The sequence below is a fragment of the Athene noctua genome, chromosome 26 (assembly GCF_965140245.1).
Source record: "Athene noctua chromosome 26, bAthNoc1.hap1.1, whole genome shotgun sequence".
In the NCBI taxonomy this organism is placed as follows: domain Eukaryota; kingdom Metazoa; phylum Chordata; class Aves; order Strigiformes; family Strigidae; genus Athene; species Athene noctua.
Genome location: NC_134062.1, coordinates 2,446,492 through 2,462,662, shown reverse-complemented (window position 1 = coordinate 2,462,662; position 16,171 = coordinate 2,446,492). Strand labels below are relative to the sequence as shown.

Here is a 16,171-nt window from a genome sequence, read left to right as displayed (position 1 = left end):
CTTCTCTTGTATGGATTGGTCATACTTAAAGACTCTGTTCTGTCTTTTGCTATTCAGACTTGTTCATGTTTCTTTTTGAAGTGGCTTCCACCTGTTCACATTCACCAAATAGCGAACTTTAAATCCAGCCTGGATAGGCAAAGAGTGTCACTTCCTTTGGAATTGAAATCTTGGGTATTTCCAAGCAGGTCATGCTTTCTATAGCTGTGCTTACAAATATACATACATGTACTTGTGAATCTGATATGAAAGTTTATGAGGGTGGCAACTGAGTAGGAGCTGAAGTTCAGACATAAAGATTGGTATTTATCTGCAGTACTAAGAGGATGTTGAAAACCTGACGAATTGAAGGTAAGTGAAGGGAGAGATCAGATTTAATGACACCTACACAGATGGGAGAATGCTTCCGAGAGAAGAAATTGCTTCGTGTCTCCTAAAGTATTGTCAAGGTTGCCAAGCCAATTATGTGTGAAGAAAAGTCTCCTCCAAGAGAATAAAAAAATTCACAACAAAAGTCTAGCTGTGATAGGGAAAAGGCAGGTGACATACAGTGATTGGGGGATTTTTTGGTAGAAGATTTTGTTGTTTCCCCATTATTACAGCTGAAGCTGCAGTGGTTTCAGAGCTGAAGGAGGATGTAAAAGTAAAGATAGCGTGTGTGTTACATTCAGAGTTTCCTGTGTAGATGTGGCATCTGAGCTGACCTTGGCCGTTTGCACCTCCAGAGCACGGTGACGTGCCAGGATGCCGTTGTGTAACTGTTGATGCAGCCGTCGGGCATTCTGTGTGCTTGCAGAGCGTGATGCTGTTCACGGATCTCACGTGTGCTCTGACCTTCAGATGATCGTTCTGGCACTGTTGCTTTCTTACTGATAGGCACCGGGGCTCTTCTTTGATTATGGACAAGTCCCAAAAGTTCACTGCTGTGACGCTGGGTATCTGATTTTCTGACTTTGAGCTAATACAGTGACTTTGGACTGATGTTGGAGATTTAAACTCTTGAGGGTTCCACCTATAACAGATACTTAGAGCAGTGTGAGATGTTCTCTTGTAACAGCATGTTAATTATCTGGAATACAATATTAATTTAGGGACATTGAGTTCAAAGGGTAGAATGAAGCTTAAATACTTGTTTGTCTTTTGAGTTTCCAGTCTGATTGTTCACAGTGCAAAACCAGATGAGGGATACGAGTATCCCGTGTCACCACAAAAATGACAGCTCATCATTAGCGGTCAGCGCACAGATACCTACATCTCTAAGGAGCTAGAGTGGTCGTAGATCTGGTTTAATCCATCACTCTTTCCAGCAAACTCAGTCGTTTGTATTTGAACTAGACTTTATCTTTTTAAAAGTCCTTAAATTTCTAGTGATATTTTTATCACCACACACTCCAATCCACCAAGTAGTACTGTGCTGCTGTAGAAGATGATTCTAAATCAGATCTGTTAAGATAAATCGTTAAATATAACCGTTTCTGAGTTATTTATGTCCCAGAGCCCCTTGACCAGGCAGTTTGCTTGAGTCCAACGGTTCTGATCATAATCTTTCTTCCGTTATTCTCAGGAATTGTTACTTCCAAGCTGAAGCCATGGGCTGGAGCTCCTTATTTGTCACTAGAATCACTTTAGCAGATTTGATGTCAGATAAGACCTGTAGTTCTAGTCTGGATGACAAGGCTATCTAGTGACCAAATCAGCTTTCCTAGAACAGAGATTTACTTGTTCAGTACAAAAGCATTTAGGGGAGGAAGAAAAAAATGTAAAACTGCAGGGATACGAGAGATGTATCTATTCCTGCTTTGTGTGAATGCAAATAATGGGTATGGTTAGTTTGAGATGAGAAGTAAAAAGGATTAATCCTACAACTGAAGAATTCCATGGGTTGAATTACTGTAAGCAGATCTTAGTCATGGAGCATTAAGGACCTGAACCTTTGCAGAATTTTTGTCGTAGAGGAATTGGCATGCCCAGTTTCTCCTGATCTGACTGTGTTGCTATTACCGTTAACCCTTTATAATGACCTCGCCAACCCCATCCCACAGGATGAGGAATTACAAGAATGGCTTGGGAGTTACTGGTACCAGAAGAATTTAGCTCTTGTCATTCCAGTAGAGTTACTGGACTTTACCTGGAGCGTACAGGGAGCCAGAGTAGTGACCTGCCCATCTGTCTGTGAAGCAAGACTGAGTTTTCAGAGTCCCTGCAGATCCAAATTAGAGGTTCTCCTGGATCGATAACTGCAGGGTTAGTGCAACCTGGGAAGAGTTTCTGACAGCCCGGTATGGAATGATCTGTAACAGGCTCAGCCCCTGGCCACATTTCTTTAAGGTGTTTAGACAAATAAAGAGCAGTCTTTTGGCAGCTTTGGGGTAGACCTAGAAGTTTCCTGGGTGTGGTCAGGTAGTTGAAAGTAGATGCAGCCCATTTTCCTGTGTTTTCAACACAGCCTGGCTGACGATGATATTTAAGCCGGTATCTTTATCATCCAGTCATGGACTAGACTTAATAGGTGTGTTCTGCTTATTCCTAGACTTGATCTTTTATGATAGAAAATTCAGAAATCTTTGATACAAGATTTCACAGAATGACTAGTTTCTTTAGAATAAAAGGCAATTTCTGATCACATGTTGAGACAGTGATGAAGTATGTACAGAGTATTGGACTGTATAGTTACAACTGAGGAAAAAATCTGTAAGGCCAGTGCTTACAAAAGGAAATGAGACTTAGTGCTTTGCCTTATACCCTGATGTATTTGGGTCACTGGGCTGAGATGTGTGCCCAGAGCACGTGATGTACATGAAAGGTGGCAGAAAGTTTACAGCAGAATTACAGCATCGAATTTCAGGCTGTGGAAATGTTGAGGTGGAATTTTTCAGCAGAGAGCGACTGGTTTCTGTTTTCTGTTTAGAGAATGACTAGGCACTTCAGTTATGCTTAGCCCTGGCCTGGGTCAGTCCCTGATTTGTTACTCAAATTTGGACAAGTCTAGTAACTTCTGTGTTCCAGTGTCCTCATCACCTGTAAAACTGGTTTGTTGTTTTACACCCTAAAACCCCTGATAAGAGAGACAAAATTCCGTAATCAACACCTTGAAATTCTAAATACAAAGAGCTGGTTTATGCATGTTGCAAAATATTTTTTAAAGATGCATTTTTTTGCTGGAAGAACACTACTGAGAACTGGTCTAAGTGAGGTTGGACAGTTATGCTGCTGTATTTAGCTGTTCCATCAGGACGACTGCAAGTGAGCTTTACAAAAAGGAAGGCTAAAATGAGGACAGAATGACACTGATTGTGTGTGTGTAACTGTGGCTGATCTACAGTTACCAGTTCTTTACCTGAATCAAATGGGTTAAAAAAGGCCAGTTATGATATGAATGCCCCCCAGTAATCTTGCTGCTAAATGGAATAGTGACTGTTTTTATTACCTTACAGTGTCTGTTACTCACTGTAGAGATTCCCATACTGAATGGTTGCATAGTCTTGATTCTGAATTATTCCGAAGTAGTGCATATTATTAAAGACAATTCAAAAAACCTGCTTATATTAGTAGTACTAACACAACGGGGAGTCAGCAGTGCGATGAGGATGCAGTAAGGGAAGAGAGGTGAGGAAGGGACTAATTAACCAGCGGTACACAAAGACTTGGAATCTTTTTCTAAGTCTTACAGATTTCTTGCTGAAATCTTCAGTGACCTTGTAGTTAAAAGAATTAATGAAAACAGCCAAAAGGCCTGTGAGATCATGCTGTTTGTGAATGTTTCCCAGATCATTTTTGAACCTGTTGCTTGCCTGTAACCCAGTTTGACAGAGAGCAGGAACCTCAAAAGGCAAATAGGTTCATGTATAGGAGTTAAAGTAGTGGGTGGTTTGTCTTACCTGTGGAAACAGTTGAGGAAGGAGCCACAAAAATGACCAGAGAGATGGAACACCTCTCCTGTGAGGACAGGCAGAGAGAGTTGGGGTAGTTCAGCCTGGAGAAGGCTCCAGGGACACCTTTAGAGTGGCCTTTCAGTACTTAAAGGGGGCTGATAAGAAAGATGGGGATGAAATTTTTAGCAGGGCCTGTTGTGACAGGACAAGGGGTAATGGCTTTAAACCAGAAGAGGGTCGATTTAGACTAGATATAAGGAAAAAAATTTTTATGATGAAGGTGTTGAAGCACTGGAGGAGGTTGCCCAGAGACGTGGTAGATGTCCCATCCCTAGAAACACTCCAGGTCAGGTTGGGCAGGGCTTGGAGCAACCTGCTGGAGGTTGAAGATGCCCCTGATCATTGCGGGGGGGTGGGGAGGGGGGTGGACGGTGGACTAGATAACCTTTAAATGTCCCTTCCAACCCAAGCTAGCATTCTATACCTTATCACATGCTAAGGAAAATCTTGGAAGACAGAAGGAAAAAAAAAAAAAAAAAGCTCTAAAAAAAGCCTCTTCAGTTCTGGTATTCCCGAAACTGCTTCTTCTGCCTATGTTTATTTTTTATGTATGTTGCAGGAAGAGTTCTATTAAAAGAACTGCTGGAGCTCTTGTGTCCTGTTAGGAAAGCAACCAAATACCTTTACTGTTAAGCTCAGTGTAAGTAGTCTAATTCAATTTCCATACTGCTTCTCTAAAACAAGTCCAGGTTAACTTTATCTAAACTTAGTGAGTTCTCTGTTTAATATCTCTGTATTGTTTTGATTCTGAGGGTTCTGTCATGATTTTATAGCTCATGATGTATGACGACAAGGCAGCGAGGCACTTCCCTCTCGGTAACACAGCCTATACAAATAGAAGTAAACAAAGTGGTACCAGCAGTGCCTGTGTCTGCTAACCACAGTGTTTATCAGGTTTGCTATCTGCTGATCAGCGCTGTATTGTATTAACATACCTCTGAGGCATTCAGTGCTTGATAGTACTGAAACCACAGCCTGATTACTGTTTATCAACACTGCTGACTTTCACAGGATTCCTCGAGTCGTACCAGCCTGCAGTATTACTCTGCAGGAGACTGGTGAGCTACAAGGGTAAAAGCATTATCACCTTAAGAAAACACCTTCTGTAACCTTCTACTGCATAGATTGCTCCAGTGTGGAAGGAGTGGCAGGGAGCAGTTAAATCATTGTTCAGATGGGAGTAGACCAGTGACAAACATAAACAGTGTTGCTGTGCTTGACTCTCTTTGCATGTCACTTGCTAATGCTCTGTTCTGTATTTCCTTCAGAGATACAGCTGACTAGTTAGTAAATTGAAGCCACTTTACCTGAAAGCCTTAAATCCAAAGAATATTTGTCCCTGTTACCAGGTCTGTCTCCTTGGGAACTTCTTCTTTGCTTTAGTATTAACAGCATTTGTTGTCACAGAGGACACACAGGGTGCCTGCAATGCAAGTGGAGTAGAGGACTAAGAGCAGTAATGCTGGGAGCAACAGTGACAAATCCTGGCATCCTTGACTGAATTCCCCTAGACTTCAGTGGAGCAGCTATTTTGATTCACGGTGTGAAGAGGTGTATCCAAACACCGTGCCCCAATGGCTTTTATTAAAAGCGTGATGAATAAGAGCCTTGTGTGTTCAAACTGAGGAGTGTCATGGAAGGAGTGTAATCAGAATAAGTATCTGCAGTGGATGTAGGAGGGACTGTTAGGATCCTGGCAGGAAGAGTAAAGAATGCAAAAGCAAATGATGTATGGACTAAGCTAAGGGAGTGAGTGATGGCGGGGTGTACGGGGAACTGGAGGAGCTGGGCTGTGAAGAGCTCCAGACACTGGTAAGAGCAGAGTGGAAGGCAAGAGAGCTGCAGATCAGAGCACCAGGGAGCTGTAGCAGCCACCTAAAATCCTGCATTTTGAAAATAATCAGCATCAGTTCAGTCATTAAGCCAGCTTCCTCACTAGTAGTGTTGTTTGCTGTATTGTTCTAGTAAAAAGAAAAAAGGCAACCTGGGAGAGCAGCAACAAGGGAAGCTGGAAGAACAAATTGCATCAGACCCTGACCTGACTTCACGTCTCTGTGCAGCAGTGGCTGCCATTTTGCTTTTCACTGTTGGATTATTGCAAGTAGTGACTAATACTGAAGGCCCGTGGGACCCACATCTGGTCCCATATTAAGCCATAAAAAGAAACATTTAAAAGAACCACTTAGTTGTGGAATGGTAGGTTCCAGTTGTAGATTGAAAGGGCTGTAGACAATCTCAGGAGCAGTTTCCTTCCTAGCAAAAGGCTTTGTTTTCCCATGCTTGTTGCCTTTGGCAGAGTTCCTTCCTCCCATCACCAAAGTTGATGTTTTGTTGTCAAAATCTGTTGTGTAGCCGAGGTTAGTGAGCACCTAAAGAAAACTCAGGAAATCTCAGATCTAGTACTGAATCTCAGATAGCTCTAGGCAAGTAAATAAGCTCATATGTATCCAAGATTGTCAGTTTTATTGAATTTTAGTGATAGCTATTTATAAACTTGGATTTAGCAAACTGGTAGTTCACTCAACTCCTACAGGTTGTGAAGTTTTGCAGAGTGTTTTAATAATTACATAGTTGTCATAAAAATAGCAGTATAGGACATTTCAGCATCCCAATAAATATTTTTCAGTGGGAGTACTGATAAAAGGGTGAATGAAAGTGAGCTTTCAGGCCTAGTCCATGCATGTAATTATTCTTTCTAACGCAACTAGAGTTTGGAGTGACTTTCTCCCTCATTTCTCAACAGATTTTGGATTTGGAAATTTCTATAAGAGTGGTGAGCCTCTGACGACATGGTGTGGAAGCCCACCTTATGCAGCCCCAGAAGTGTTTGAAGGACAGCAATACGAGGGACCCCAGCTGGATATCTGGGTATCATTATTCTTTTTTTAACTGGATCCAAGTCAACTTTTAGGAAGAATCGTCTTTGACTTTTCTTAAGCTGCAGACAAGATGTTCCACTTCGGCTTGCTTTCTTGAGTGTCATAAAATGCCTCTTAACATTGAGTGGAATTGAATTTACCTATCCAGGTGGCTGTTAAACGTACACTGTAGGTGTATGTTAGCCCACTAGAGAGAAAACTGTAGCTCCTCGGAGAGCTCTCCTGACTGAATGCATGAGCTTTGCTTTTTTTTCAGTGCATTTAGTATCTTCTGTATTAAGTGGGAATTGAACTTGCAAGGCTGTAAGTTCTTGATGAGGTTAAAGGGATTCTGAGCCACTGAAACAGGAGAGATGATGACTGCTTTGCTCTTTGAGCTGGAAACGAGCACGTTTGTGCCACACACATTTCTGCTGGAGGCAGCTGCATGGTTTTGAGGCGGTGTGTCTCCGTGCATACTGCTCTAATGGAAGAGGACAGAGAGCACAATCCACATCCTGATGCAATGGAAAAGGGAGTAAAATGAACTGAAGAAGTTCTGTGCACCCTTCACACGTTGTCAGAGACAGCTTTTCAGTCCTCATTTGGTTTTCTTTGGGGTTTTTTGTTTGTTTTTTAATTTTAGTATTCTGGTACCTACAGTGATGGGTTCATAGCCGAAAGCAACCAGAGACAGTACAGTTTGGCAGCCTCTGCTCTGGCACCAGGCTTGCACTGATAATGTTGCACGTAGCACAACGGTGGGCACTGACATTTTGGTCTGAGCCTGCTACACGAACAGGGCAGTTCAGGGAGAGTCACCTTCAGCCACTGATCTAACTTAATTGCATTAACAAATAAAAACTGTGCTTTTAGATACATATATTTGTGTCTTTGCATGTATCTTATGTGCATACACATATGTGTAAGTAGCTAGCTAGATTTTTTTTTTAAAAAGGCCACAACCTTTCTGAACCTTTAGTAACTGGTAAGTTACTGGTTAGTAACACCAGACCTCAGCTATGCTGAACTGTTTGAATGTCAGAAGTGAATCTCTCAACTTTGGTAAATATTCTTTAAATACATAAGCTCCTAAAATAGTTGACAGAATCTGCCAGCCCACAACAAGAAGTGCACGTGCTCGTATTTAAGAGAAAATCATCATCATCTTCACTTCAGAGATGAGTTAAGGATTCTGTATCTGCAACTTCCAGTCACAGAGCAGGTCTGCTAGAAGTGTTAAACTGCAGGAAGAACGCCAACAATCCACAGTTCAGTTTTTGGCAGGTTGAGGAAGGAAGAAAGTGACTTTTAAATATATGTATTTAATTTTAAAATACCTGTGTACTTAGAAAGTTTTACGGCACATGTCGAACGCCTGCCTTTCCCCCTTGAGAAATCCAGTGCTGTGGCTGGCTGTGCCAGCTGACTGACATGAGGGGCTGCTGTGGTACTGTATTTTTTTTGGCATATACTGCAAGACTATTTCCACTTGCAGTGCCAATTAACATGAATACTTTCAAAAATGAGTCTGGCAGTTGGAGAACAGCTCTTGCCCAGATTGTCTCCTTTTGCTCACATGAAATATTCCCTCGTGCTCAGCACTGACAGAGCAGTGCAGAATTACTAGTTGGTGTTCCCCAGAGCTCACTGGTCATGAAGTCACCAGTGTGCCTCTTACCCAGGCTTCTGCAAATTGGTAAATGTAAAAGGTTAGTTTATTTTGAGCAGCTGCTGTCTGAGGGTTTGAACAACACTGAGATTAATAAATAGCGTCTCTAATTCTCACCTGAAGTTGGGACTCACTGTTCAGGTATCATTCAGCCACCTGCGTGGAGCTTCCTGCTAGCAGCCAGAGTCTTTAACCCATTACACTTCAGTGTACCTGCTTATCAGCACAAGGTACTGCAAGCCTAGCCTTTTTGGGTTAGCTGAGTGTTCTTAATGTTTAGGGATCGTCAGAAATCCAACTCCTTTTTGTATAAGTTTCCTACTTCTGCAGAACGTAATTTTAATTTTTGCTGTGAGAGGATTTGGCTAGCCAGCCTCAGACTTTGCTTGTAGCTTGGAAAATGAAATGAATCTTCTCTCTTACAGAGCATGGGTGTAGTTCTTTATGTTTTGGTCTGTGGAGCATTACCTTTTGATGGACCAACACTCCCCATACTGAGGCAACGAGTTCTTGAAGGAAGGTTCAGGATCCCTTACTTTATGTCTGAAGGTAACAGCGTGTCCTCTTATGCTCTTGGTGTGGTAAACCTTGAGTAAATTCTAAAATAATCTCAGTTGCAATACAGCAAAGGGTGGTGCATCTGCACGCTACATTATGGTATAAACACACTATTGATTTTCCAAAGAAACACCAATAAGCCTAGGTGAGCTGGATGTGTTTGCAGTTAGGCTGCCAGGCAAACCACGCCGTGCAGGGATATCACAGTGTGGCTGTGCCATGGGCAGGCAGAGAGTTGAAATGGAAGCTGAAGGATCTCTCAGCCCACTGTGAACAAAAATAATGGGGATGCAGGGGGAGAGGGACACTTAGGGAGCAATTAGCTTTTGGTCTGCAAGATCGTAAACGTTTTAACGTGGAAAGAAAATACACTGTGAGCACTATCAGTGTGAACCGTAAGCTGTGGATTGGGTGTTTCGTTGTTTTTGACAGCGTCTGCTAAACAAAAGCAAAAAAAAAATGCACATCCATCACGTTCTCACCGTCATGTATCATCTGGCACTTCCACATATAACTGACATCTCTCCCTCAATTGCTCCATCTGTGGGGGTTCACTCTCCCTCATGCCTCTTCAGGCAAGAACATGTGAGGCCATTTCATACAGGGTTTGATGTTGTCCTTCAGCTTCCCTCTGTGAAAGGGTCTCTAAAGCAGATTACTTCAAAACCACCTTCAGGAATCAAGTCCTCTTTTGATACACTACTTTCTGTGCTTTTTTTAAAAAAAGGGAGTTAAATTATTTTATTAATTAAAGTTTTTGAGCCCTGTTGTCAAGGGTTCTGTGGCACAAAACATTCTGGTCTTCCCCTTTTTCTTGCTGGTGGCGTGTACTCCTGCGCGCCACCTCTGAAAACAGCCACTGCAGTGTGTCTGTAGTGCACGTGGCATCACAGCAACCCCAGCTTCATGAGCATCGTTTGCAGCCAGCACAGAACTGTGTTGTGTTTCGGTGAGTTTGCTGACATGAGGGTGTGAGCTAGATCCAGGTACCTTGCTGTGAGTTGTGGTCACAGCAGTGACTGCAGTGTAGATCGGCTGTTTGCTGCTCCCCTTGCTGGTCATTTTGTGATGTAGGGAGTGGGGAAGGGTCTGCCTCTTCACAAAACTGAAAAGGAGATGTAAACAGGAATAAATAACCAGAAATATCTCTCTGAACTATTTGTTGTAACTACCTAAATGGACTGACTCATAACAACTGTACTGTAGCCGTATCGTTGTCAGGTAGAAATGCATGGCAGATTGATAAACTCCCTTAAAGGAACTTACGTTAACTTCCCATCATATACACACTGCACGTTCATCTCTCATGCCCTCATCTTCCAAAAACCAACTGAGATCTGAAGAAAAATCTGATGGTTTTAATGGTGTCCAGCATGGAGTAGGCAGAAAGCAGCAATGGTTTGGTGTGTTCTGGCACCTAAAGCTACTGATTGTGCTTCGGTCCTCAAATTAAAGCAGATAAACCTCTAGACCCACTGGCTACTATTCACAGGCATGGAGAACTTATTTTTACCTTTGTTTTTGTGACCACTAGGGTGGAAATACATTTTAAAAAAAAAAAAAAAAATCCAGACACTAACCCTAGTTTTGCCAATCCCTTGTTTTAGGAGCCTAGACAAGCTGTTTCAAAATGTGCTGGAGAAGGATGCTGGTTACTCCCTGCCACACCTCACAGAGGTTGTTTGTAACTGCTGAGTTAATGTTAGCACTCTACTTAGAACAGCACAAAGAAAGATGTATTAAATATTACTGTTACTCTCATGCAGGAGCTGTGTAGAAGGAATGGCACTGTCAGCCATACCATGCATTTAAAGAAGCTGTAGTTTTGTCCTTAATGTGACTTTTAATCTTGTTTTCAGAGATCACTTTAGCCTTCAGGAAATGTATTTAGCACAGAAGTCAGCTTAGAAGTAAGGCAGTTTGCTGTTCATGCTCTGTAGTGGCAGGTCTCAGGTGAATATATGCAAGTGCCTCTTAGCAGGTTGGTAATTTTTTTTTTTTCCCAACAGAATGTGAACATCTGATTAGAAGAATGTTGGTCCTAGACCCATCCAAACGGTTAACTATTGCTCAGATTAAGGAGCACAAGTGGATGCTTATAGAAGTTCCTGCACAGAGACCTATTCTTTATCCACCAGGACAGGAGAATGAGCCTTCCATTGGAGAGTATAATGAGCAGGTCTTACGGCTAATGCACAGCCTTGGAATAGACCAACAGAAAACTATTGAGGTAAAACAGACTCAAACAGGTATTTTCCCCTGAGGGGAAGTTCTTCTGTTTTGGTTTTATGGCTAGAATTTACTACCAGAGTTGCTTGCAACATCCTTTTCTCAACAGTTAGGGGGAAAAAAAAACCACAACAAAACGAAACTGGTGTTGGATTTTTACCTGGTCAGACCCTAGCAAGGGCAAACATTTGAAACCTGCTGTGCTGCTGCCTCCCTGTCCTGCTGATGTCTCAGTCTGTGCCAGCAGACTGATCAGGAAGAGGAGAGATGTGCTTCGAGAAAGTTTCCTAAAGATCAGCTCTAGCAGAGAGAAGGCGTTACACAGCCTGCAGGCAAAACGCTGTGCAGCAAACCCACAGAGAGCTTCACCTCTGCCTTATGCTGGCCAGTCACACCCAGCTGTCCCAGTCCAAGGCATCCTTTGCCCCTAGAGGAAAACATGTCAGTGAAAAGGCAGCACTGGGAGAGACAGGATACTCCTCTATGTCAGGAATCCAGTTAGATCCCATGGAAAAGAATAATGTGTTCTGGTCTCATATCCCAGAACTAGGTACTATTCCTTCAGTGTATTAACTATTTAATTTAAACAAGCACACATTTCAAAAAAAGGGATGTTGGCCATTGCTTTAAGTTAGAGGATGCACAGAAATAGAGTGGTCACTGTGTAAAAAATGGTAGCCCAGTAGGGCTGCCTGTTACAATGGTGATACTTGCTGCTGCTTACAGTTTGTCATTTCTAGAGATTTTTTTTTGTTAGCTAAGTTGATTCTTAAGTACAGAAGTAAAATAAAGGAGCCGCTTTAGGTTCCATGCTGCTAGATTTCCTGGGTGGGGTTGGGTAAATCTTTACTTGTCAAATGGAGAGAGAGAAGGGGGAATCAGAATGCAAAGTAAATTCATTTTTAACTTCTAAGAGGGTGGAAAATGAAATTCAAAAAGCATACAAGCAGTAAGCAGTCAGATATCTCTGTCTAATCATTCTTATTACCAAACATAAATGCTAAGGCTCCCTGTGGAGTTAAGTCATTTCCTTTAGGATGGTCAGTGCTCTGAACTGTTGTGGAGGTTGGCAGTTGGAGTGCTTTCTGCTAGAAGAGGCTGGTTTCTGTACTCTGCAGAGGCTCAGTTCCCCGCTGCTTCTGGTGACATGGAATGGCCAATATACTCAGGAGGTCCTGGAGCTCAGTCCCTTCTCCAGGTTCAAACCTCTGAGTGTTCAGAGCAGCACCTGAATATTAGCTACAAGTACCGTTGCAGCCCAGAACACACTAATCACCTGTGAGCTTGCCACTAACCTGGGATCGATGCTTTTCTTTGCCTCGTAGTCTGGTTTGAAACTTTATCAATTCAGCAGTGTTTGCCTACACCCCTGCCTCTTAAATATTTTTTTTTTTTCCCCCCTAGAGGGCAAGTTTTTCTTCCTAGTCTTGCAGAACGTAAAAGATAAGGCATATTTGGCTCCACCCACACTTTCATGCTTCTCTTTTTCAGTCTCTGCAGAACAAGAGTTATAACCACTTTGCTGCTATCTATTACTTGTTAGTGGAAAGACTCAAATCCCACCGGAGTAGCTTCCCCGTAGAACAGAGACTTGATGCTCGTCAGCGCCGGCCCAGCACCATTGCTGAGCAGACAGTAGCCAAGGTAAGGTCTCATTCCTAGCAGGGGTGGGCTTAAGGTTGTGCAAGACATTCTTCTCTTCCAGAGTGGTGTTTCTACACAGATTCACTTAAAATCCGTTGCTGTTTTCAGATTTCTGTAGCATGTAGACTTGCAGTAGCATTTTGGAAAGACGTTTTTGGATTTGCCTCTTGTCAGAACTGTATGATGACACATCAGTTGTCTGGCATGCCTCCTACAACTGTTTGTGCTGCCTCCTCCCCAACACCCCCCCCTTCCCCTTAAAAAAAAAAAAAAAAGGCATTTGGAGGGGATTGAATAAGTTTTAAATGAGAAAGGGAAGTTGATTGCATTCTAAAACCCAAAACTCAAACAATGGGTTTGGCTCTAATGGGTATCTGTGTGGTTTGACCTTCCCTCCCAGGTTATTTCCCAGTTAAAGGGGAAGTACTGTGCTTGTGCTTCTAATTGGAACACTTCCATTTTTGAGAATTTCAAGCCTTTTGTGGGGACATCATGGATTAAAGTGTTAGAGAAATACCATTTCTGGAGGCTGTGCAAGAACTGGAACATCTTTAATGTGATTGACAAGTTGTTGAATTTATGGAGAGCTATGCTAGCATGAGGGCTAAAAGCATGCAGACTCTACTTAGTGTTATAAACATAGTCACTCTAAAGGGTCTTGTTGAAAATAAAATTACTTTCTCCCCTGCTGTTCTCTAGAAATGCTTTCTGTCTCCCATGAAATGAAGCATGGCAAAGAATAGTAAAGAGGTACCCAAAAGAAAACATTAGGATCAATCTATCAGGTGAAGATACCAATTCATTGTGATAAAAATATCGTGGTCATGAGACTCTTAATGGCTCAAGACTCGGGGATTTGTTCCTAAATAATATGATTTCTTTTAAGATTTGCACCACTTTCTCCTCCTGTGGCCAGAGCCCAATTTCATGGGAGACTTTGCAGCACAGCTGCCAAAACCTCTGTGTGCACAGGGCCAGTATGATCACTGACTAACTGATTTCAGTCTTAAGGATGTCACACATATTTTATCAAGAGCAGTTCTGGGTGCTTCTTACATCTGGTGCCAGCCCTTCCATTGCGGAAGGCTCCCCACTTGGTATCCTCTCCAGTTACCCTGACTGATTCAGCACAGGCTCTAACACTATTCAGGCTGCTTCTTCCCTAGTCATTTTCTTCAGAAAGAAAGGTCATGTACTGTTTGTGTCTTATTCCAATAATTCTTAGATTTTTTTTTTTTTTACACGTTCTTTTGTTTCATTAAGATACACAGACACTATATAGCTTTTGATTTCTATTAATGCCTAACTGAAAACATGAAAGACTTGGCCTAAGATGATTCAGATTTATTGTGGTCTCAGGTAAATACTCTCTCAAGTTCACAGCCTCCGAGGTTCTGTATTGCTGCTGTACAGAACAAGTGTCCAGACTCAACATCCAGGAGAAATCCCAACCATGCTGATCCTTTTTAGCTTGAGACAGCTATTTGGTTTTGAATTCTGTTGAAATGAAAGCCAAATCACTTCAGCTCTGAAAAAACAGATCCTGGAACAATATGGCTGACAAAGATTCAAACCAGCTATTTCCTTCAGTAGTGGTTCTAATGATAGAAAGACACAGCAGTCAAAAGTAGATTATTAATTATAAATATATATTAAAAGCAGGTGGAGACAGATTAACAAGGAGGAAGAAAAAACCTCCTAGAAGGTAGTTTATTGAACTTCCTCAGGACTGCCAGCAATCTTGCAGTTACCCCGAGTAACGAGATAATTTGTTTTCACACATGGTGGCACCACAGGCTCCTGTGTAAGTCTACTTGTTTCCTTTTGCACAGGCAAGCTGTGTGGATGCTGCACTTCAGGAAATTAAGGTTAAGAAACAGTAAAAACTGTTTTCTTTATTCTGCCATGCTTGCCTTCCCTGAGGCACACCTCTCCCTCTGATAAAATACCTTCTTTTAGATCCAGCCTCTTCTATTCTCTCATGCTTTTTCCTGCAGGAATCAATGCATGTTAGAAAAGTCATTGAAACTAGCTCTATGCCTCATGGTAATATTAAGGGGGTTTGTACTGAATATAAAAAGGCATTCTAGGGTGTCAGAAGTTAGAGGGCTGGTAAGTACTCAGCTTCAGTAAGTAGCTACCTTCATGACATCTGCTGGCGTGCGTATGTGCCGTCTTTGAAGTCTAAAGACTAAGAATGTAATTCACCGAGAATGAGGAAATAAATCCTATGCTTCTGCTTTGGAAAAGGGCCAGGTATTGTTTAGGTTGTGGCTTTGTATGTTGTTTTCTGCCTAAAATTGTTCTGGTTTTTGAGTTCTTAAAATCTTTTTTAGGCACAAGCTGTGGTACCCTCAGTTAACTTGCATTCACAAAATGCAAGGTTGTTGCAGTCTCCAGGTCTTCCCTCAGCTTCAGGAGCAGAAGCCTTTTCGTTCCCTCCCTCCAGCTGCCAGGGAGAGACAGCATTTATGGAGGAAGAAAGAGTTGAGACGCCAAAGGTACAGCTTAAAAATCACCCTACTGTTTTGTCAAAAATCACTAAGGCTGAAAAAGATCGTTACCTTTTAAATTACTGCCTAGTAAAAGCACAGCTAGTGGTAGTAGCTGTAGCTCCTCAATAATTAATTGAAGATCAGTTCCTTCTGGCAGGGTAGAGTTCATCATCCTGGCACAAAGCACTGTGAAGTCAGGGCCAGAGCATTTGGTAATCCAAAGTAATGTCACTTCATTGACCTTGGCCACCTCCTGTGTCTTGACGCTTGCAGGTAGCCGAGCTGGAGGGCCCTGCTGCTTCCCTGCTTTCAGTAACCTTTTCCTCAAAGACCCAGTGTTCTCAACCTGCTCCCAGGCACTTACTCTTTAGCATGTGCTTTCCCCAAAACTCTGGTCGCCAGCAAGTTCTCATTTCTGGGTAACCTCTCAGGGTAGACAGCAAGCCAAATACAAAGACCTTTAGGATCTAATCACTTGATTTGTTCATTTTCTTGTACTAACTAGACAAAACACCTTGTGCCCGTTTCCCTGAATTTAGGTATCCTCCGAGTATCAGAGTTCTAGGTATTCCACATTCTTTTTCTACTTCTCTTTTGCATATAACTCACAAGAGCTGTGTCTCTTTTTGATCACTAATCTTGTGTTCTTTGCTTACATTCCAATTTTACCACAGTCATCTATAAAAGAAAAATCAACCTACAAAAATGGGTTTTCTTCTTCTCAATTATATTTTTAAGAGCCCTGAAGACTCATCACATACAGCTTCTAATGCAAAGGGTTCA

The 16,171-nt window shown here is 42.1% G+C and overlaps 1 protein-coding gene across 2 annotated transcripts in view; it reads left to right on the top strand.

Moving 5' to 3' along the window:
* SIK2 (salt inducible kinase 2) overlaps positions 1 to 16,171 on the top strand; it is a 57,153-nt gene that overhangs the window by 28,924 nt on the left and 12,058 nt on the right. For both annotated transcript variants that reach the window (XM_074927285.1, XM_074927287.1), the window contains 5 exons: positions 6,676 to 6,800; positions 8,888 to 9,011; positions 11,030 to 11,250; positions 12,741 to 12,893; positions 15,230 to 15,394. In XM_074927285.1, the coding sequence (XP_074783386.1) occupies positions 6,676 to 6,800; positions 8,888 to 9,011; positions 11,030 to 11,250; positions 12,741 to 12,893; positions 15,230 to 15,394 (788 nt within the window). The remainder of the gene's footprint in view (positions 1 to 6,675; positions 6,801 to 8,887; positions 9,012 to 11,029; positions 11,251 to 12,740; positions 12,894 to 15,229; positions 15,395 to 16,171) is intronic.